This window comes from Elgaria multicarinata, chromosome 2 (assembly GCF_023053635.1).
Source record: "Elgaria multicarinata webbii isolate HBS135686 ecotype San Diego chromosome 2, rElgMul1.1.pri, whole genome shotgun sequence".
Lineage (NCBI taxonomy): Eukaryota > Metazoa > Chordata > Lepidosauria > Squamata > Anguidae > Elgaria > Elgaria multicarinata.
Window position 1 is genome coordinate 146,182,269 of NC_086172.1, and position 21,991 is coordinate 146,204,259.

A 21,991-nucleotide genomic window follows, 5' to 3' on the forward strand; every position below is an offset into this window, starting at 1 on the left:
CTTCAGCAATTATTGGAAGCTACAGTTCATTAACTTTGCACCCAAATCACACCACACTGAATGTATGTTCCTAATTACAGCACATCAGCTTCAGCTGTAAATTCTGAGGGGAAAAGCAACACTAATTATAACACACAGGGGCCCTCATGCTTCCTAAACCATCAGGAGCCGATTTTGTTTTATAATCCAGTCAGGTAACAGCATGGACGTCAGCTTATTTGGAGGGGACCAAACTAATTGTTTCTACTTGTGAGCAGCTTCCAGGCATCCTTGGATCAATGGCGGTGGAGTATCATGGACTTGTGGCTTGCTGGTTTGCAGGAGTATAGCATGAAGGAAGAGGCCACTGCTGCTGAGCAACAACCTAGAGAAAGGACTCCACTGCAGCTTAACAATCAGAGGGAATCACGTAAGGAAAGGGATACTGGCTGGCTAAGGCACTCCCACCACTGGCTGGCTAAGGCAATAACCATCAGCAGCCCCACTGAGCATGCTTTACCATTCAGCCTGGCCATGATTCATGAAGCCAATTCCATCACTGCCTCGTGACTCCTGCCAGTAAAGATGTATGGGCACTTTCACCATGTTCCTGCTTAGTGACAGCAGCTTCTTCCTTACTTGCTACCTCATTGAAGGACACTGCTGTTCCATTGGGAAACAACAAGAATATTCATGGCATCCTGAATAAAGGAAGCAGCCATAAGCCTTGAAGTTTAAGGTCTTGTGGCACTTTTAAAACACTAACAGATTAATTATAGTGTAATTATGGCAACAATTAATCCAACTGTGTTTAAGGTGTCACGAAACGCTTTTTTTATGTACATAATGTTTGCCGAAACAGACTTATTCAGCTACTGCTCTGGAATTTGTCCCCATAGAAAGACTGAGAAGATTCAGATGCTACGTCTGAAGAAATGTTGTAAATAATCCAATAAGCAATATGAGTTCTTACTTGAGGTTTACTCCAAAATCAAACAAAGCCTTGCTAAGGTTATGAAACATTTACCAACCACTGTCTTTATGCTGTTGTCTTAGGGCCACTTCACACTTTATAGTCTATCAAGCGTCTCTTGTAACATGTGAAGAAGATACATGTTAATGTCACTATGGGCTCATCTATACCTGCAGCCCTCTGGGGAGTGGGGAGTTTTCCAATTCTGGGATCGTCCCTGTGGCCACAAGTCAGGAAGTTGTCCTGTAAAGAGGGGCGGTCTGGGGTGACATTTTAAAAAATGAAAGTAAAAGAGGAGACATTTGCGCAATTGCAAAGGTGAGTTTTTTTGTTTTTTTAAAGAACCAAAAAACTCAGTGCTGGAAGATGCAGAGTGCCATCCCAAAGATGGCAAAAATGCTCTCCCCTCACCCCTGATGCCCACGGACTCTCCCCACACAGCTCCGTGCCCATTTCCTGAGCCCTGCTACTTGTGGGGAATAGGGAGGACCCCTTGAGGGAGAGCCATGCCACCTGCGGAGCTCGAGGTGGTCCTGAGATGGTAGAAAACCCGGGGGGGAGCAGTCCCAGCTAGCCCGGGAGAACTGAGTGCTCAAGGCTGGTTCACCCTGGGATCAGCTGTACGTCATTTGGACATGCAGGGATGACCTGGGACAAATGGCAGGTGTAGATTAGGCCTACATGTGTGACTTTAAGGGAAAGCCGTAACTCACTGTTAAGAACATAAAAAGTGTCATGACGGATCCGACCAAGGGTCCACCTAGTCCAGCACTCTGTTCACACAGTGGCTAACCAGCTGTTGGATAGGAACCAACAAAGCAGGACCCGGTGCAACAGAACCCTCCTGCCCATGTTCCCAAGCAACTGGTGCATATAGGCTTACTGCCTTGGATACTGGAGGTAGCACATAGCCATCAGGACTAGTAGCCATTGATAGCCTTCTTCTCCAGGAATTTATCTAACCCCCTTTTAAAGCCATCCAAATTGGTGGCCATCACTACATCTTGTGATAGTGAATTCCATAGTTTAACTATGTGCTGCATGAAGAAGTACTTCCTTTTATCCATCCTGAATCTCCCACCAATCTGCTTCATAGGATAACTCCAGGTTCTAGTATTATGGGGGGTGGGTAATGTCTCATTATCTCTACACCATGCAAAAAAATTTAACCCCTCTATCATGTCTCCCCTTAGCCTCCTTTTTTCCAAGCTAAACAATCCTAGACATTGTAACCTTCCCTCATAGGGGAGATGCTCCAGACCCTTAATCATTTTAATTACATGTACACATAGGGTAAGGTTAGTGAAAAAAATAGAAATATCCACCTGAAGTATATTTTTGGATTATTCACACATAGCTTTGAAACTGCTTTAGGATAGCAGAGGAGAAAGATATGTTTTTACTTTCTATTTATACTGTTTAGCTTTTGCTAACTTAGTCTGATGATCATATTATCAAGCAACTGCTTCCCTAGAATGAATGTTTATTCAAGATACATGGATGGATTCTTTCAACCCTTCAATGAAATATTTTTCAACAGCGTTTAGGACAAAGTGTTTCTTGTAGGCCACTGAAGAAGAAACCACCTCGCACACCAGGCTTTGACGCGCACACCTCCCTCAAGCTAAGCACTACCACTTAAATAACTGAGGAAGGGGTAAAAAGAAAAGTATAACCTTTCCCTTATAGCAGAGGGAAATGGTAAGGAGATCTGGAAAAGGCTTTTCTGTGAATATAGCAGGCTGAAGGTTTAATGTAATGTGTTTATTTATGAACCAATAGAGCAGGAGACACAGCCAAACTGACACGTGGTTTTATGGTAGCAAAATAAAGAAAATGTTTCTTGTTGTTTACAGATCTTAGTTCCTTCAAATTATAGTCCAATCCTGCCTATTCTTAAGAATACTGGTGATAACCAATCTAATAACAATCCTTAGTCCCTATGATCTTATTTCCACTCACTCCTCACACAACTCCTGACAAGAAATCACACAGCTAAACACATCTACCCTCCAAACCCAATCACCAACCAAACACCCCTCAGACCACTCAGCTCCCCCATATATATACTCCTCCCCCCTTTCCACAGCATCACCAGCCACACCCACTCAGTCCAACATTCTATACTCTCTAGACATACTAATGCAGACATACCTAAGGGAATAGAAATGTGGGTAACGTCACAGTTGTGTTTGGCTATTTTTAGTTTTTAAGGGTTTATGTATTCTGATTTTAATTTTGTAGATATTGTCATGTGTTCTTTTTTACATTGTTACAACGTTTTAGCATTATAGTATTTAGATATTACATATTCAAGTTTTAACTGTACATTTTGACACAAATGTCTTTGCTTCATTGTTTTTAATATTTGTATTTATTAGTATTAAACAATTTTAACTGATGACATTCATGTCTCTTAACCCATGTTTTTACTGACCGCTTAGTAAAACAAACAGAAATATCCACTTGAAGTACACTTTTGGTGTATTTCAATGGATGATGGTGTGTTGCTTTATAGAACTCAGGTCAGACATACCTAACAAAGAGCTCCATCACACCAGTGTTTTATCGCACTTTTGTCTTGCCTTGTTTACCATTTTGCCCTGCAACCCTCACATGTGTCCCTATCCTGCAGTCATCTCGCCTCTTCCCATCCATGTTTTTCTGGGGCAGGGAAAATGCAATATTTTTCCTCCTGGTGGGATAAAACTGCCCCTCCATCCCCGTGTATTGCCATCCTCGTACTATGTTGTAGAACATCCCTCCTTGGGGGCACATGCGTTGAAGGGCAGTCTTGCTAACGAAAGAGGAGAGCGGGGGTGGTTCTCCTCCAGTCTGTAGAACCACTCAACCGGGAAGATGGGGGAAGGAGAGAGGGTGTGCAAAGACCCTGCACAGAAGGGAGCATCATCTCACCTCTAAAAGCAGAAATGGCACCCAGCTGATGAAACGCTAAAACACTATACAACAAAACCAGAGGGGGGGGGAAGGCGCCCATGCCCATCTCAATGTCTGTCAACCACAAGAACCAATGAACTGGAGGGGGAAGGAGAAGGGGATAAGGTGGGGCGGGCATAATAGTGGAAGAGCAAACAAGTGAAAAGAGATTTTTCTGATACAATAGCAATACCAGGAAGGCACATGAAAGGAACCAGTGCTAATGAAATGGAGGTGGAAACAGCGGATTGTACCTGGGTGGAAATGTAGGCGTGATGGACCCCAAAGATTCTTGCTTTGTAAAAAGCAGGACACACATACCGTATATACCTTTAAAGCCAAAGCCAACTAGCTTCAAGTAGCACTTGAGGGTTTAACAAAGTTTACTGGCACATCTAGTTAATTAATTTCAACTGTTTTCTCTCCAACATGTATCTGTATAAATTACACACTCTATATAAGTTTTGCATAATAAAGCTGTCTTCAGCAGAGAATAGGCTGTGTGATAGCTAGGAATAAGGTGGCAGTGGAAAAATACAGCATTTGAGGACAGGAAGATTTCTCAATTAAACATCACTTTCATGGGAGGAACTAGAAGTAGAATAGCCAGAGAGAGAGAAGCTAAATTAGAGGTGAACGCTTTACAGACAAATCTACTCATTTTTACAAGTAATGTTCATCAGTTGAGAAAAAGCGTTATGACTTTAAGGATCCAGTATGGATCCCTCTTCCAGTGTATGTGTGGAACATTTCTAAAATTAGCTTAAGAAAGAATTCCAAATGACGAAGTTTTTCCAGTTCATAACCTCTTAGAGGACTTTCAGATGGGGTGAGGAATTGTGTTGCTCTCCTCTTCCACATTTGAAATGAGCAGAATTACATGGATAAGAGAGCAGCGACCACATTTCAATGGGACAGCACCCTCTAGTGGGCATTTAATAGCGCAACTTTCCCTGCATACAGCAGGAAATCCTAACAAACCTGACGTATCTCAGAAGAGTTGGGTTTTCTGAGGTTTATTTTGTGATGCTAAACCTGAGAAAAGGAGCAGAAGAAGCGCAGGAGGCTGATGTCTTTGTCAAAATGACTGGTAAACATTTGTAAGTGGCTAGTAATGCGAGATGTTAGCATTACTGAAAATCACTGTGTGTGTGTGCATGTGAGAATGAATGAGAGAGAGAGAGAGAATGAAGAGAGAAAATAGAAATAAAATTAGAACTTGAAATGTGGTTTTGAAGGCACATGCTAATTTGTTCAGATTGCATTTCCCCCCCTGTCTTAATGTTGAACCACACAAAATCTAAGCTACTGTTTTAGGGCTTGAATATAAAATTTACCTCCATTTTACAATACTCTCACTGGCTAGGACTCCATTAAAAAAAAAAAGCAACCCAGTCCAAGCAAATAAGGTCAAAAATTTAAGCTAGACAAGAATGACCCTTCTGTAGCTGAGATTCACAAAGCTATTTCAAGTATTGGACATTCAATTCATATTGAAATGAGTAAGATTTAAACATCCTTCTCCCCTGTGTAGCTGTGGAGATTTCAGCCTTTGTGTTGCCTGCAACCCACATGGCCTAGAAACAAAGGCAGGGAGGAATGCATCCAGGGGAACCAAAGAGTGTTTACACATATAAACTATTAGCCTCTCACTTAAGAAAAGAAAGGCGAAGAATATCTTGACCTTAAGGCCCAGATGAAATTTACCATCCCCTGTCAAGCATTTGTTAGGACCCTTGTAAGAAACGGGGGGGGGGGGGGTAGCCCTGGAAAACTCACCAGGCAGTCCTAATGGCCAAAAGCCCAGGTCTGAAATAGAGTTTGTGCTGTTCCCAGAAAAGAATCTAATGAGAGAAAGATGCTGCCATTCCTGGCCTTGCGTGTTGTTTATAGACACTGTCTGGCAGCTCAGCCTGCTCTCTACCGTTCGGCTTCTGGGATGGTGAGTGAGTCAGTCCTTGGCCCCTTATTCCAGAACACAGTATTAGACAGCTTCTCTGGAATAATCACATTAACAACTGCAGAACCTGGCCTACAGTAAACAAAGTGCAGGCAGCTTGATTGCCATTAAATATCTCGGAAGTTCCTAATGCCTGTTTACCTGCCTGCCATAGTCAATACTTAATTTGTAACGCGTGGAGTGCCAAGGGTCAAGCTTGCCTGCCAGCAATGTCCAATTATTTGGAAGCCCAGCCTACTAATTCTCCAGAGGTAGTATGTTAGGTATTTGGGTAAGAGGAGGGAGTAGATTCACAGCAAGCTTCAAAGGCCTGTTGTTAGACATGTTCAATATAAAACTACCAAAAATGTTGTATATTGCTAAGGATTCTGTCCAACCATTCCTTTGCTAGGCAGTTTGCCAGTTCATAGTCCAGGCTGGTCAGTTGATGTTTCATCAAGTGGGGTTAGGAGACTCCAGGCAGTTGGGAATCTCTCTATGTTTTTGAATGATGTATCCATTCCCTCCAGGCAAAATCCTTCCAGCTGTGGGAGGGGAAAGGGGTGTGTGTGTGTGTGTGTGTATGAGAGAGAGAGAGAGAGAGAGAGAGAGAGAGAGAGAGAGAGAGAGAGAGAGAGAGAGAGAGAGAGAGAGCAGCTGGCAGTTTGAAAGAGATGGTGGCAGAGAGAGACAGAGAGAAAGACCTATAGTTTCTAGCTGGGTTTAGGTGAAACTGGAGGTACAGCTTGGGGGCAGAGGCTATCCAATTTTTTTCTCTGGAGGAATCATCTGCCTTGCCAGAGTGTCACATGTGGACTGCCCGTATCAGCTTCACGGTGTTTTAATCCACCTGTAGTAGGAACAGGAGGAAAGACGTCCCCACAGAAAACTCTGAGTGACAGCTCCAACAAAGGCTGGAGGTGGACTGAGGCCTTATCACTCCCTCCATCCAGCATACACCTCCTAAGCTCCACCTCCCTACCTGAGCCCCAGCTGCAAGTCAAGGAGATGATTTGTGGCCCACTGTGGCTTGCATATTCAAAATGGCGGCTGGCACAAGTCGCAAAGCTCTGTGTGTTAATTAACGATGGCTTAGTCACGTGCGGATAGACCCAATCTGAATCCTGCTAATGGAGATCTTCCAACGGGGACAATGTTTTGTTGGTTGAGAAGACAAAGTTGCATTGTTAGAGCTAAAACAGGTTGAATAGAGGCTACTCTAGGAAAACACTGTAATTTAAAGCATTATGAAAGGTATACAATAAGAGTCCAAATGCATCATGCAATCATTTGCCAACAGAACACTACTTAGGGCAGAGAGGGCAATCTCTTTGCTATTTAGATATTGGTGTTGGAACACCAACACTTCTAAACCTCAAGTCTGAACAGCTAAATAAAACTGAACAAATAGTAGAGTTTCCTTCTCTCCCTGCACTCTCTCTCCCCCTCGCTACCTTTATAATTTATCTTTAGTTCTCCCCATAGAGCAATGCTGCCAGGCAGGGCATGCACTCTCTTCCAGAGCATGCTGCCGACTCTTGCACTCCCACATCATGCAAATGGATAACATCAAAGCAAAAGCAGCCACAGTCTCTACTCCAGCACAAGCCTTGGCATGTTCAGACTAACAGCAGGAGTACTTGAGTGAGCGGAAGGCTTTAATCAGCCAGCACTCTGAGAACTAAGAGCTGGAAAATGACACAACCCAAAACAGAAGATTATAAAAAGACAAACAAGAAGATAAATGACACTATCCCAAGAGGAAAGGGAAGGGATTTGAGCATTGAGATGCTCTCATCAGTTTAGGCAGCCAAACAAATCAGTATGGTTCATTGGATTGGTAGATCCAGGAACTCTGTTTTGTTCAGACAAAGCTCTGAAGTTCAGATGCTTAAGTCACTTTACCCACTTCTTCCACCAGCAGTATCTTATAAGTGCTACAATACAGGAATGGGCAAACTGCAGCTTGCAGGCTGCATGCAACCTTCTGCCACTCTTGGTTGGTCTGTCAAGCCACCCACTTTCCTTCACAGTCCAGCTGACCTGCCCACCCTGGCTATAATGTATTCAGGATATATGTCTCTAAACATATAATATGCTGTTACCATTCTGTAAGGTACTTTATTTCACACTGTTTTAATTGTACAGTTTCAGATAGAATTTCTATATTGGTTGAGTTTTTTATTTTTATATGTCACATAGAGTGTACAAAAAATGCTGCTGATGATGACAATCATCATCATCGGTAACAACTGTATTAAATAATATCCCTGGGCCAGCGGTTGTGCCAAAATCTCTACATCAGACTGCTGATGTACTGAATACTCTGTAGCGCTGGAAAACAATTTCATTCTTAGAGTTCCAAACATTTCCTTATGTGAATGCAGCACTTGTGTGCACAGTGATCCCATAGTGTTGTTCTTCACTCTTCTCTTTAGAGTGGACACACAAGGACTCAGTCTTGTAGGGATTCTTCCGCCCATGGGTGCCATGACGGATTGGTGCAGGTTCATGTCCCCAACATTCTAATGGACAGTATGTGCTCATGTCACATCATAGCCTTGGTCTCAGCCAGTTTGTCATATTTATAGTTCTCCCACTGTTTTGCCTAATTGAAAGTATTACAGCTAAGGAAAGCATACTGGAATTTGTCTATGAATTTCTCACAAAGTAACCCTCAAAGCTGTCTTACAGTGAATCAGACCTTTGGTCCATCTAATCTAGTACTGTCTACTCTGGCTGTGTACTGCCAGTTAGTGTAGGTGTAGCCAAAGCTCTTCCCTCCCTTTGCTGTTCCCTCTCGCCACAATCTTTGTGCCGAGGCGGAGTTGCTTTTTTTGGGTGTGACCTCTTCTCCGGAACTGTACAATTCTGAAAGTCCTTTTTCTCCTGTGTAAGTGCACCTCACCATGATTAAGATCAAGACCATGGTGCTCTGGGGGTGCAGCGTTAAGCCTACCTCTGCCACCAGTTTCCCCCCTAACTTTCCACCCCCACGCCACTCCACAGGGTGGAGAGTGGGATTTTAAAAATAAAAGGAAAAAAAGGGAAAAGTATCAATTTTAATCATTTTCTTTCTTTTTTTTTAACCCTCATAGGGGTGGGGGTGAAATTTTCGGGGGGAAACTGGTGGTGGTGGTAGTAGGGAAAGAGTTTAACGCTCTCTTTCTGGAACACCATGGTCCTGAGTCAGGGCCACATGCACTTACACAGGAGTAAAAGCACAGCAGCGAACCTTTAGACTTTTAGAATTCTGCAACTGTGTGATTCCGGAGAAGAAGAAACAAACAAAGAAACAACCCACTCCTCTAGAAATATCACTAGTTGCCTCACACACAACCCATCCGTTATTCTGTTGCTAAAACAAGAGCTCACTGTGTGTGTTGGCAGACAGTTAGGAGAGGTACAATCTGTTTCCTGGGAGGGGGAGAAATGTGTCTCTGGCTAGCTTGAAGCCATGAAAACATGCCCCCTGCAACATCACCTGACATGTCAGACAGCCACACCTCCACAAAACACGGTGAGTTCACAAATCATGGAGCCACACCACTGGTGGGTTGTTGGGTTTTTTTGCAGTTCATGGTGCACCAGAAAATAATTAACATATTTTCCTCAGTGTGAAAAAATACAGGAGAAGCCAGGCTTGGGGGCGGGGAACAGGATGACATAAGGTGACTGCAGGGGACTAATGACATCCCGTGGGCAGTTTAAAACATCTCGCTAACAAGGCAAGCCTTAAATAACACCTTAAAAACCCCGTCTGAAAGAGCCCTCAGCAAATGAAAATGGAACCAAGTTACAAAGCCTGGCATGTCTGAGAAAAAGTGGGTTTGAAAGAAGATTTTTTTTTTTAGTTGAGCAATCCCAGTCCCTGCTGTAACAAATGCCAGGGATCGGCTCACTTTAGTGGCCTAGCAAAAATCATAGTATCTGGGAATATTCTACAGAGAAGACAAAGAGTGACTGGACAAATAGAAGAACTCTGGGATTCTCATACAACTTCCTTTTCGCAATGGTGATGGCGTCGGGTTGACGTCATCTCCTTCCTCAATGCCACACTTTCCCTCTCTCAGAGCAGCGTCGGGTCCATCACTGGTCACCTTCCACCAGGCTCCACCCCCGTGTTGGCCCCAGATTGGCCGCAGAGCAACATTACATGGAGGAAGCCATGTTGACATTGCTCTCTTTGAAAAAGTCGGGGTAAATACCTGCCTTTTCCAAAATGCAGCATCGCAGGGAAGCCCCACAGTGGCTGTGAAGCGGCGCCTGCATTGTCTAACTGACGGAGCACATGTAGACAACCCCCTAGTAGACAGTGCATGAAGTTGGCCTGGATATGCACCTACAGAGAACTGGCTAGATGCAGGCCAAACCTGACAAAGGCCACTATTTGGGATTCTAAAATAATAAATTGTGCAACATGCAACTAATGAGCAGTGCAGTCCCTATACATGACCAGAGTTCAGCTGTATTAAGCATTTAGAAAAATGGGGGCTTGTGAAGTTCATTGTGGTTCCTGGGGGCTGCTGGGTAAATTGTAGTGTTTACATGCTTTTGGGAGAAGGCCAACTTTATTCCTGGCCTACAAATACTGACATCCTGGGAGGAGAGATTGGGAAATTGATAATACCCTCCTCTAGCTCTGTTCCTCCTGGATCTTATCCTTGGCTTCATACGCAAAGGATAATTCATTGGCAAAGCAAGGTGTCATTGCACCAAAGGCATGTGAAAGCCAGGCAATGGGCCGGTTTGCACTCTTGCCAGCACTCATCATGCCTTAAATAAGCCTCGGTGGGTTGTGATGATTGCCGGCCACCACTGTGAATATTCAAGCCACGGCTTATCATGGCATGTGAACCTGGACAGGGTGGCTTGTTGTCATGGGTAGCAAGCCACTCAGAACCGTATTGCAAGAATGGCAGAAGAGCCCAATGGAAATACATCTAGATTTGATGCAAAGAGAAAACAGCCACAGTGAGAAGATAATGAGCAAGGTAGGAACAAAATGGCTGCTATCCAGGAATGATTCCCCCCCAAACTGGGATTGAAGAACAGCAAAGGTACAAGGAAAGAGTATCACAGGATTCACAGCAGGAATATCAAAGAATACATGATTGGAGCAGTAAGTCTAGCAAGGACAGCAGAGTGATAATTCATTTCAGATGACTACATCAGCCCTGTCAGGCTCTCATTTCAGCAGAGAGAGAATTATACACAATGCAATCTCAATGCTCCTTTTATTCAAAAATTCAGACAGATGCTTCCAATCTCCTTAACATGAGGATGACATATTAGCGCAATGACAGAATCATCAAGAGAAAATCCAATTAGCAAAGAACATGGTCACAATGTGCAGAAGACTTCAGAAGGAGCAAGGCTCTGGCTTGTACGTGACACTGCTGTGGTTGACTTAAGTCATTAAAGACACTGGGAAGCTGCTCCCCACATCCATGTATGCATATGACAGCCAGATAATTCCCCCTCTTTCACACACACATACACACTGACCTGCCTTTAGTTTTCTGAGAGGCTTCCCAGGAAAACATTCAAGAAAACAACCTTGAAACAACAACCCTTGATTCCAATCCCAGGTTAACGTAGGCATTATGTCCAGCCATTCTTAGATCACTGTTTGATTGCTGTGAATTTTGACTATTTCCATAACATTATATAATAGTATAACAATTAAAAACAAACAAAACACATGGCCGCTATTCCCATCAAGTCACTTCAGTTTTATGTTGATTCTGTAATGGTGAGAGATCATTGAAGTCAGATTGGGGTCCAGGTGACGCTTTTGTTTAAATGTCTTTATTCAGGCTTTATATGTGGCCTGCCCAAGACATTTTGCTGCCTAAGGCAAAGGACAAGATGCCCTCCCAGCTAAAGAAGCTGGCTGAACTGGCAGCCATGAATCTTACTTCAACACTGATGACGGGGCAGCATCCTCCACTGCACCTGAGGGCAGTAGACTACCTTAGGGCAAGGATGCAGAACTCCACCCCACTGCCCTAATTCAGACTTCCATCCAGTCCACAGAGCTTCCTTGGGTGCTTCCAAATGGCAGGACTTGTCCTCCAACCCTCATCCCCTGGAGGAATCCCTGTGGTTATCTCCAAACTCAGATCAGAGATAACAGTGGGAATGTGGATGACGTGGCACTGAGAGAAGTGCTTGTTCTTCCAGTGCCAGCGAAGAGGTGGAGGATGCACACTAGTCAAGGCGGGTAAGCATCCAAGATGAACACAAAAAGAGAGAATAATCTCAAGATGCTATAAACAACTTTATTGATGAAAAGCCCAATGTATTTCAGCCTCTTCCTGTAAATTGGGCCTTCTTCAAAGGCTTATAAAAATGTCTCCAGAGATTCTTATAACATGTTATCTTGTGCTGTAATTACTGGCAACACTGGATGATGTCCACTGCAAGAGGAGCAGACACACTTTCCAGTGCTGTCTGAGTGGCTTTGTGGGGATGCTGTTGCTGCACACCACGCAGATTGGAGGACCCATCTAATCCAGGAGGAGCATCTGTTCCTCTCAGTACCAGCTAGGACCTTTCTCTGTGCTAGGAGGGACAGAGAATTCCATGCTTCTCCAAGGACGCAGAAAGGCAAAATGGGCAGAGGTAGAGCAATGATATCAGTGGGCATGGCCATGCCCACAGGCATAATCCAGCTTGCAGAGTGCCTGGTAGGGGATGCTCTCCACCCTCAAACAGTGCTGTGCCTCTGCAGGGTAGGCTACCTGAAACACACTGCTCTGTCTTTCAACTCAGGGGAATGGCCAGGGGGCTGCTGCCCCCTCACCGCCAGCATCAGGCCCTCACCTGGGGCCACTGTTTCGCTCTGCCTAATGGTAGGGCTAGCCCTGCGATGGACACTGTTAGCCAAGTTAGAATTTTACGGAGAGCAATAACACACACAAAAGGGATTTAAGTATCATAAATAAATCAGCTGCAGTTAATGAAAGATCCTGTCATTACAGAACAATCATATAAACATGTACTCACTAATATTTTTTTCTTTGTGTTGATACAACCTTTAACTTTTCCTTGCAGCATTGTAAAGAACAATGTGATAATTTCAAACTCCCTTAGATCAAAAACCTTTAAGCCTCGCTCTGAGCCGCAGGTTGGAGTTGTTGAGACAAGTTGCTTTGCACAGAACTAGGCACACCACAAGCAGTGAGTGTTGGGTATGACTGCTAGTGAGATTAAATAGTTCTTTATCCTTCTTCTTTGTTTTTACAGCATTGCCATGTATGGAAATGGAAAACTATGACGGGGTACAAAAGTTACCAAAAGGAACTAACAACCTGATTTACAGTGTAATTAATTGCATCCCTGGGTTTCTAGCTCATATGGTTAATGATGTCATCAGAGCCCCTCCATGGACCTGTTTCCTTGTAAATCAATCCACTCTATCCCTAGTCCTATGAATATGCCTGAGGCAAATGACCCTGCGGGAGGGCCCAGCCTACAAGTTCCTAGATTTAAAATTAGAGAGGAATTCTGAAGTAATAACCTAAGAGAGTAAGGAAGTTTCCACAATGAAATAGAAGCATAGGTATTTAGAGTCAACTTCAGAATAAACCCTTCAGCTTGAACCTCTTTAAAAGATCAGCTCTCAGAAAAGTAACTGATTGGCAAACAAACAAAGGCCTAAAATGTCTATTATCTCCCTTGAGTGAAGCCCTGTCCCATAAAAGATGGATTATCACATCCCTGCTTCTCCCCAGTGCAGCCTTTTAACCAATTTTAATGAGCTAGCAGTTAAACTTCCACATGTTCCGGAACCAACCAGATTCATCATTTTTGCAAAACTTGTCCATGTAATCATGTGACCTCGTCCTCCTTCCCAGATACCTGCCTCTGCTCCACCTTATCAGGACGCTGCCAGATGAAGCTTTTATCATGCCATCACCTTGCCTCACTCACAGAGGTTTATGGGATTCAAGATGTTATTGTCTCCTATTTGTAACCCTCCCGGGTTTTCCCATCACTTCTTCTGTCTTTTTTTCCAAATACAGAAAATCCATTCAACACAAAAAGACCAAAAATATGCACAATGGTAATGCTGAGAGTCCTCTGTCTGGAATCACCCACTATGCTGTACTTGTAGTTCAACATGTCAGGGCAAAAACAGAATTGAAGCAGGACCACTGCAGGGACCATATTATGCTTGGTTATTGTATTTTATTTTATTTTTTATTTATTACATTTTTATACCGCCCAATAGCCGAAGCTCTCTGGGCAGTTCACAAAAATTAAAAACCATGAAGAGCATAAAAACAACCAACAAATTTAAAACACACATACGAAATACAATATAAAAAGCACAACCAGAATAAAAGCACACAGCAAAAATTAATATAGGTTGAAATATGAGATTAAAACAGTAAAGTTTAAATTTAAGTTAAATTAGGTGTTAAAACACTGAGAAAATAAAAAAGTCTTCAGCAGGCGACGGAAAGAAAATAATGTAGGTGCCAAGTGAACCTCTCTGGGGAGCTCGTTCCACAACCGGGGTGCCACAGCAGAGAAAGCCCTCCTACTAGTAGCCACCTGCCTCACTTCCTTCGGCAGGGGCTGACGGAGGAAGACCCCAGTGGATGATCTTAAGACCCGGGCAGGCACATATGGGAGGAGGCATTCCTTCAAATAACCTGGCCCCAAACCGTTTAGGGCTTTGAATGTTAATACCAGCACTTTGAATCGGGCCCGGACCTGGACTGGCAGCCAATGAAGTTGTAGAAGGGCTGGCGCACTCTCTGCATACACTCTCCATAATTCCCCCATCTGCTACTTTTGGCCCTCAATGTGTGCTTTTGTATCAGCTGTCAGGTGATCCAGGACACTGCACCGATAGAATACTGTGGGTCAGCCATCTCTGCCTCCGCACATCTCCTTTGTCTCTGCATTCATTATGAATATTTAGACTGTAAACTCCATGAGGCAGGGACCTGGCCCTTTTTGCAGTTTTGTTTAGTTACACCATGAACACTGATATAATATAATAATAATTAGGAAAATGGGTTTGTTTTTGTTTACACTTACGTTTAATACATCGATTTGTCCCTGGAGCCGTTGTCCAACCTGAGCAGCATTGTCCCCCGCAGACATTTGGCCTAGGCAGTTGCAAACAACAAGATTAGGAAAGACATGTTTGGTGATCCTTGAACCCACACCTACTGATCCAGCAAATGTTATTTAAAAGTGCTTGAACTTTCGTTAAAAACCCGGCATTATGGCAAATGGATGGTTGTGTCATGTGTCCTGAAACACGAATATGAGCATTTAAATTGGGGTAAACAAGCTGTATAGACAAGCCCCAGGCCACCCCAAAATACTTTGCATTACAACAGGGACAGTTCCTAACTATATATTGTTGCTGAGAAAATTCCTTCCCCCATCCGCTCCACTCACTCTGGCTACTGTGAGAACTGCAGCTAAGCCAAGCAGGAACAGGGAATTCTGAGGGGGATGGCAGATAACATTAGCATCCCTCCTAATAAATAAAAAAAATGAACTGGCATTGCGTTCCTGTGAGGCCTGGCTCCACTACACCACTACTGCCTTTGGGCTGATACAGCAATAGTGTAAATCAGGAAAGGGGGCAGAGTCTCTTTCTCTCTCTGCCCCCTTTCCTGAGATAGATTTACACTATTGCTTTATAGCAGTACTGAAGCGCACTGAAACTGTTGGGGCACATTACACATTCCATATATACTGCTGTCATAGAGATATTTCCTGCTTATGTCCTACGAGGTATAAGTGCAAGAGGGATATAGCGTTACCATGATGGGATCATAATGATTTGACACAAAGTGTAGAGAGATGCATCTTGACATAGATACAATATGTTAAACCACTCCAAATCATAAAGTAATATTGCTGTATGCTCTTGAGGACATATCCCAACCCACTGGGTATTTAGTTTAGAAGCTCATAGTGTTTATTCCCATAGTTGTGAAGTTTCTTAAAGTGTATTTTAACACTATTGACAAGAACTCATTATGTTTTCCCCAGGCCAAACCTGTTATAGTGGGGAAAGGCGCTATCATGGCTTCCTATTCCTTCCCTAAGATTTGCTAACTGGACTTTTGCAAAACTGCCGAACATGACTGCAAAGGGAGAAAACATTTCCCATTCTTGCCTCACATTACTGGCATATTCTGGCAGTAGTTCCTGCAGGCAGGAGTATGGACCCTGCTAAGAGAACAGCTTTGGCTGTAAACCAAACCTGCAATTCCTGATGGGATAAACTCCAGGACCTTGGCAAAGATAAGTCTCACTGCCCTCTCATACACATCCACAGCTTGTTCGTTTTAAAAGAAAAGGTATATTGCTACCACCTGGCTATGTTAGTTAGGATAAAAAAATATAGTTTCAGTTTTTGTTACGTTTGCTTTTTACCTAAAGGTAGTGCTACAGAAATATCTGATAACTGAGTCACACTATCTTCTTAATTATACCCCCCAAAATTTACTTTTTCAACTTTTTAAAAAAAAATTACATTTATATCCCATCCTTTTTCCTCTTGCACAGAGCCCAAGGAGTTCCTCTTCCTGTCTATTTTATTCTCACAGCAACCCTGTGAGGTTAAACTGAGAATCAGATATGGACGCAAAGTCATTCAGTGAGCTTCATGCCAAATCGGGACTAGAACCCAGATCTCCCAAGTCCCAGTTCAACACTCTAATCACTTATACCATGTTAGCTCTGTATGTGAGTAAGAACTACCTACCCCAGGGGATCCCATACATTTATCTACATGAGTAATTGTTCCAGCTATGGATGTCCGGATTTTGTGAAATCCGTCCCATGTGTGTTTTGTGGATTGTGTAGTGTCGTTCATTGTGGCGTCCCTTCACAGGCAGATTTAAATTTTTCCTCCATTATTCAGAAAAATATGCAAATAATTCTGTAAGAACGTTTGCAACAATTTACATAATTAATGTTAGTATGTAACATTTAGTGTATTGTCCCCCATTCAATTCACCTTTTCTCCACGTATATTTTCCAGCATGGCATATGCCTCAGCAGAAATTTGCACATTTTCCTGCAAATTAATTTGCGTAAATTTCAGCGGGGAGGAGAGACAAATCTGGAAGTCTGTGGACTCCACGTGGCCTGGGAAGGCTGGTCTGCACCGAATTACACAGGTCAGATTCTTAGAAATCAAAACTCATTTTAGTCCGTCTTGAATTTCTCCAGCTTTCCTAGTTCCAGCTGTGCCTCCTGTTTGAAATGACATACAGCCCAATCCAATACATGTCTACTCAGAAATAAGTCCAATTGAATTTAATGGGTGCTAACAATTCACAAACACAAAAATAACCAGAGTGTAGAACCTCTGGTCCGTGGTCCAAATGCGAACCTTCAGGACTCACAATCAAACTCTCCAGACTCTCCCCAGGCCATGGCTCCTTCACTGGTGCTGTTCTGGGTTGCTTATATTATTTAATCCTTCCTGCTCTGTCCCTTAACTATATAGCTGATGGAAAAAAACTTGCAGAAGTTGGGGAAGGAGAATGCCTGGAGACAAAAAAAATTTTTTTACCCCATTGAGTACTGAACAAAGGTAAGAGTTACACCAGTAACTCTGGCCATACCCATAGCTGGAATGCAGACTCTGACAGGTTTTGACCAAGGTAACGCAGACCTCAATAGAAAAGAACGTTCCCCACTCCAGCACTAAAATATACACAGATACATGGGCTTGGCACTAAATGTATAGAGCAGCCTTCCCTAACAAGGTACCCTTCAGAGGTTTTGGACTTCAACTCCCATCAGCCCCAGCCAGCATGACCAATGATCAGGAATGCTGCAAATTATTGTCCAAGACATCTGGAGAACACCAGGTCGGAGAAAGCTGTTAAAGAGGTTGCTGCAGGTTATGAGGAAACCTTTGGTTTTTCCATTTCATTTATTTGAAGCTTCATTTAGAAATGTAACTGCTCCACCTTAAAGGAAGGCCAAAAAGGTTCAAGGGCCTAGCACCCATTCTATGAGGATAAGGCTGGGAGTGTGTGTTTAAGACTAACAAGTTCTAAGGTTTACTGTCTGGTGGGGGTAGGGTGCATTAATCTCAGTTTGAAAACTGCAGCAACTGTCCTACACCTTCCCCTTGTTTTCCCTGTGATATTTCTGTAAGTGGAAAATGCAGTATCATTTGCAGCTGCACAACAGATCCGACATAAGCCGCTCATGTGTTGCTGACATTGCGCTATGACACGCTTTGTGTAGGCAGATGGTATCACCTAGTGATGACAACTGGCAAGGGAGTGTCACCTTCCTGCGCCTCCCTTGACCTCCAGCCCCTTTGGTGTTCCACTCCTGGGAACAACACTAGGAATTTCAGAAGTGCAGCATGCCGGCATTTCACTAGTGCAGCAGGGCAGGGACTGCTCCTGTGCCCAATGGCCGCAGTGTTGCAACCCCTTTCCACTCGATCCTTTCTCCCAGAGTATACTCAAACAAGCAAAGTGTTACCTCTTGCACTTACAAGGACCACACTGACTTGCACACACGTGGGGAAGGGGGTGTAGGGAGAGCAGACTTCTGAAATTGTAAACGTACTGTGGATTGTATATAGAAGTTGCCGAGGTAGGAATCAGAGGCAGCAGAAGAGAAAAGGGGAGGCAAGGAAGTTGAAAAGGAAAAGTTCATGCTAATAGGGGGAGGAGCTACCCCAGAGAGGGTGGACAATAGGCATTGTCCACCCTCTCTGGGGTATAAGTATTGTGCTGCTAACATCCAATAACATCCCACCAGGCTCCACCTACCAGTGTAAATGTCAAGTAGTGTAATGCAGTAAAAGAAAAACCGACTGTGTAAAGAACCAATTGAAATCTCGCAAAGAATCTGGAAGCAGAAGCCCTGGTAAGTTGCGGAATAAAAAGCCTGGTGTAATGAAGCCCTTTGTTACCGGCGGTAAAAGCCTTAAGCTGTATCACTTGTATTTTTGGCCTCACCCCCTTTTGCCTTCAACTATTGGGCGGTATAAAAATGATCTAAATAAATACAATTTGGTCTCCGAAAGCTTCTGGAATATGGCTCCCGATAGGGTTTTTTTAAAAATGGAATTTGGCCCTAGGGCTGAAAGAGGTTCTGCATCCCTGATTTCACAGGACCTTGTGACACATTATTTGGCAGTAAGCCTGGGTTTGTGACCAAGGATGCACTTGACAGAGAGTTCAACCCATCATAGTTCTCTGAAGAATGGACTGATACATCGCATGTTTTCCAAATATCACACATTACATTTTTAGGTGTACATTAAAAGAATAACTTAGGTGCATATGGAAAATGATAATATGCGAAGCAGCTCCAAAACAATCTCTTGAATTAGGGAAATGCATGTTAAGAACCTTTATTGACAAGAGGAACAGCAAAGGCTTGCTCTGTTGGGAATGGATTAAGGCATGGGCCGTATTCTTCTCAACTTCCAGTTAAAGAGAGTTTTAACGGGAAGCCACGTGTGTTGGGGGCTCTGGCTACGGGAGTGACTAAAGGGACTGTTACTTTGCCTTTGCACAATAATGAACCCTCTGAGCATCTGGTTATGTTTAAACAATTTCTTCAACATTTGAGTGGCTTGAATGCTATGCGGTTTTTGTTGCCTTATAAAGAATTCAAAATAAATTCCTGCTGCTTTGAGGAGCACCGCATGTTTACAGCTTAGAGAGGGATGATGTGCCAAGGAGAAGCTGGCATCCTACCATGGATCAGGGAAGCAGGCACCTCTACCCATGCTGTGCTGCCTTTGTGGCAAGTTAGTCTAGGACTGCCAGCCAGCTTGCCTGCCAGCTAACACGCAGCCTACAAGGCGCGCCGCCACAGAGTGATGGCAGCAGGTCCCAACATGGCTCCTGCTCAGTGGTGGCTGGTGCCCAACTGGGGCTGGAAGGGCAGGGCAGCTAAACATAGGCGGAGCCAAGGGGTGGAGCAGTAGGTGGAGCCACAACTAGAGCATGAGTTTAAAGCAGAGGGGAGGGGGAACTCAACCACAGTTTGGCGTTCAGTGCCCTGCTTGCCCAGAAATACCATCTGTCTCTGCTCTTGCTAATTCCCTACAAAGCAGGAGGTGGGAGAATTTAAAGTGTAACAGAGGAGAAGTCCCCTCACACGAACATCTGTGCTTTTCCAGCTGTTGCTGCCTTTTAGCCAGGGGGGTATTTCTGATCACGGATTCTCACCGGGAGAAAAAACAATTTTAAAAAAGTAGTTTCAGGAAAGAAAAGTTCTGCTCCCCCTGCCACACATATGCTCTGTTTCAAGTCCTACTCTCTGCAGCTGTTTTATAATGATTCAGCAGCAGCCCCAGTTTTGTCCCTAGGTCCATGGCCAATGTGTCTCGTTTGACCCACAAAGCTGATGATAGCCCCCTTCCAATGCTGCGCATTATATGGGAGTTCAGGTGGAAGCAAGAAGGGTTACCAGCTCTTGCATTTCAAAACCAATTGAAGCATACACATGACTTGGGTGACATTTGTGAAGTGGACAAAGACTAACACAAGGGATTGAGAAAGTTGTGGGTAGGTGTCAGTGTGCACTCTGCTTGTTACTCAGCATGGGACCAATTTATCTCATTGGATCCCTAAGGGGTGTAGGAGATACTGGCCCAGTTCTCATGTCATGATAACCCACAATTTTCCAAGCAAGAGCAGCTAAACAATCCAGGGAAGCTTTGTTTCTAGGTCGCTTAGTATTGTGTGCAAGCGTGGACCTCTGGCTTGCCTCTCCCACAACAAGCCAGAGAAAGAACCCATGGTTTGTTGAAGGTTTGATTCGAAGCAGGAGCAATTGGACAGCATGCACCATCATGCTACTTTGTTCATAGCATCCCACAATAAAAAAACAACAACCCACCTCTAAGTATACAAAATTGTAGGTGGTCATGACATACGAACCAGGTCATTAACACTTTCCTGAGGTTTGTCCTTCCTGAGGTTGCATCTAGGAGAACCAGAGGACAATTAAAATGCCAAAATACAAGCACGTATGCATTTAATGTGTTAAATTAACCCTTTTTCCTGCACAGTAGTCCCAGTGAAAACGGCGCTCCTGAAGCTGCTATTCACTCCAGGAAGGAAGTTGTTCCTAGAACTAGTGGCAGCTTCTCTCCTGGGGGAAATAACAGCTGATGGGAGAAAACATCCCCCCCCCCAGGACTATAGCACAGGTGGAAAGAACTCACCCCTCCCTGCGTGCCATGGTCCCAATCCTGATCACCCTACAGCTGTTATTTTAAAAATAAAAACAAGACTAATTAAGTGCATGCACATAATGTGTCATCTGCTTTGGCCCTCAGAATATGAATGCCTGCAGCGATGCTACTCAATGAAGTGATAGCCACACCTCCAAAAGTAGGACTGATTACATTAGTCACTATTCCTGGCAGTAACCAGTGCCAACTTTATCAGAGTCTCTTGTTAGCACATTCATGTAGGAGCTGTATCATTTCAGACCCCTGCTCTATTGCAAAGGGGAGAAGAAATATCGGAAGTGGATTATCTCTATAGCAAACGTTGCAATTATACAGGAAATACTGGAAAGAGCACCTGTGGGACATCAACACCTCGCAAAATGCTAAACACAAGTTGAAGTGCTAGAATGACAGCCCAGCACAACACAAGCCTTTATGGTGGAATCACTGGAGTCTCCTAAAGGCAACAGAAAGCCAATGTAACTCGGGCACACAGCGCTCCCTAGGAGCAGATTTTAAAATAGCAATAGAACTTGGGAGACATTCATAGCTAATTACTAGCTGTGCATCTAGAAAGACAGAGATATTTCTACTTATTAGATTCCACAAAGTAACATAGGAGGCACATGGTACTTGAATCATTCGGTGGAAAAATAAAGTAAAATGGTGTTATGCTATTAGAATGCAAGCCAAAGAAAGTGGGCCAGAATCGGTACCTGGCAACCTTGGGCAGAGGCTGGCGCCCCAGCACCCTAGGATGGCCACTGTTCCACTGGCCCCAACCCAAGAGGATTTCACACACACCCAGCCAGGCATTCTGAGCAGTTCCAGGCAACTGGATCTAATCTTCTACAATGCTCCTAACATGGCAACACTCCGGTACATTGTGGGACATTAAAAGGCAGCAAGCAAGAGACAGACAGACTGTGCTTCTTATAGCATTGCTCAGAGT

General features: G+C 43.8%; 1 protein-coding gene across 1 annotated transcript in view; it reads right to left on the reverse strand.

Moving 5' to 3' along the window:
• Window positions 1-21,991, reverse strand: part of LTBP2 (latent transforming growth factor beta binding protein 2) — a 144,398-nt gene that overhangs the window by 115,890 nt on the left and 6,517 nt on the right. Inside the window, exon 2 of the mRNA XM_063117865.1 lies at window positions 14,886-14,956. Coding sequence (XP_062973935.1) covers window positions 14,886-14,956 — 71 coding nt within the window. The remainder of the gene's footprint in view (window positions 1-14,885; window positions 14,957-21,991) is intronic.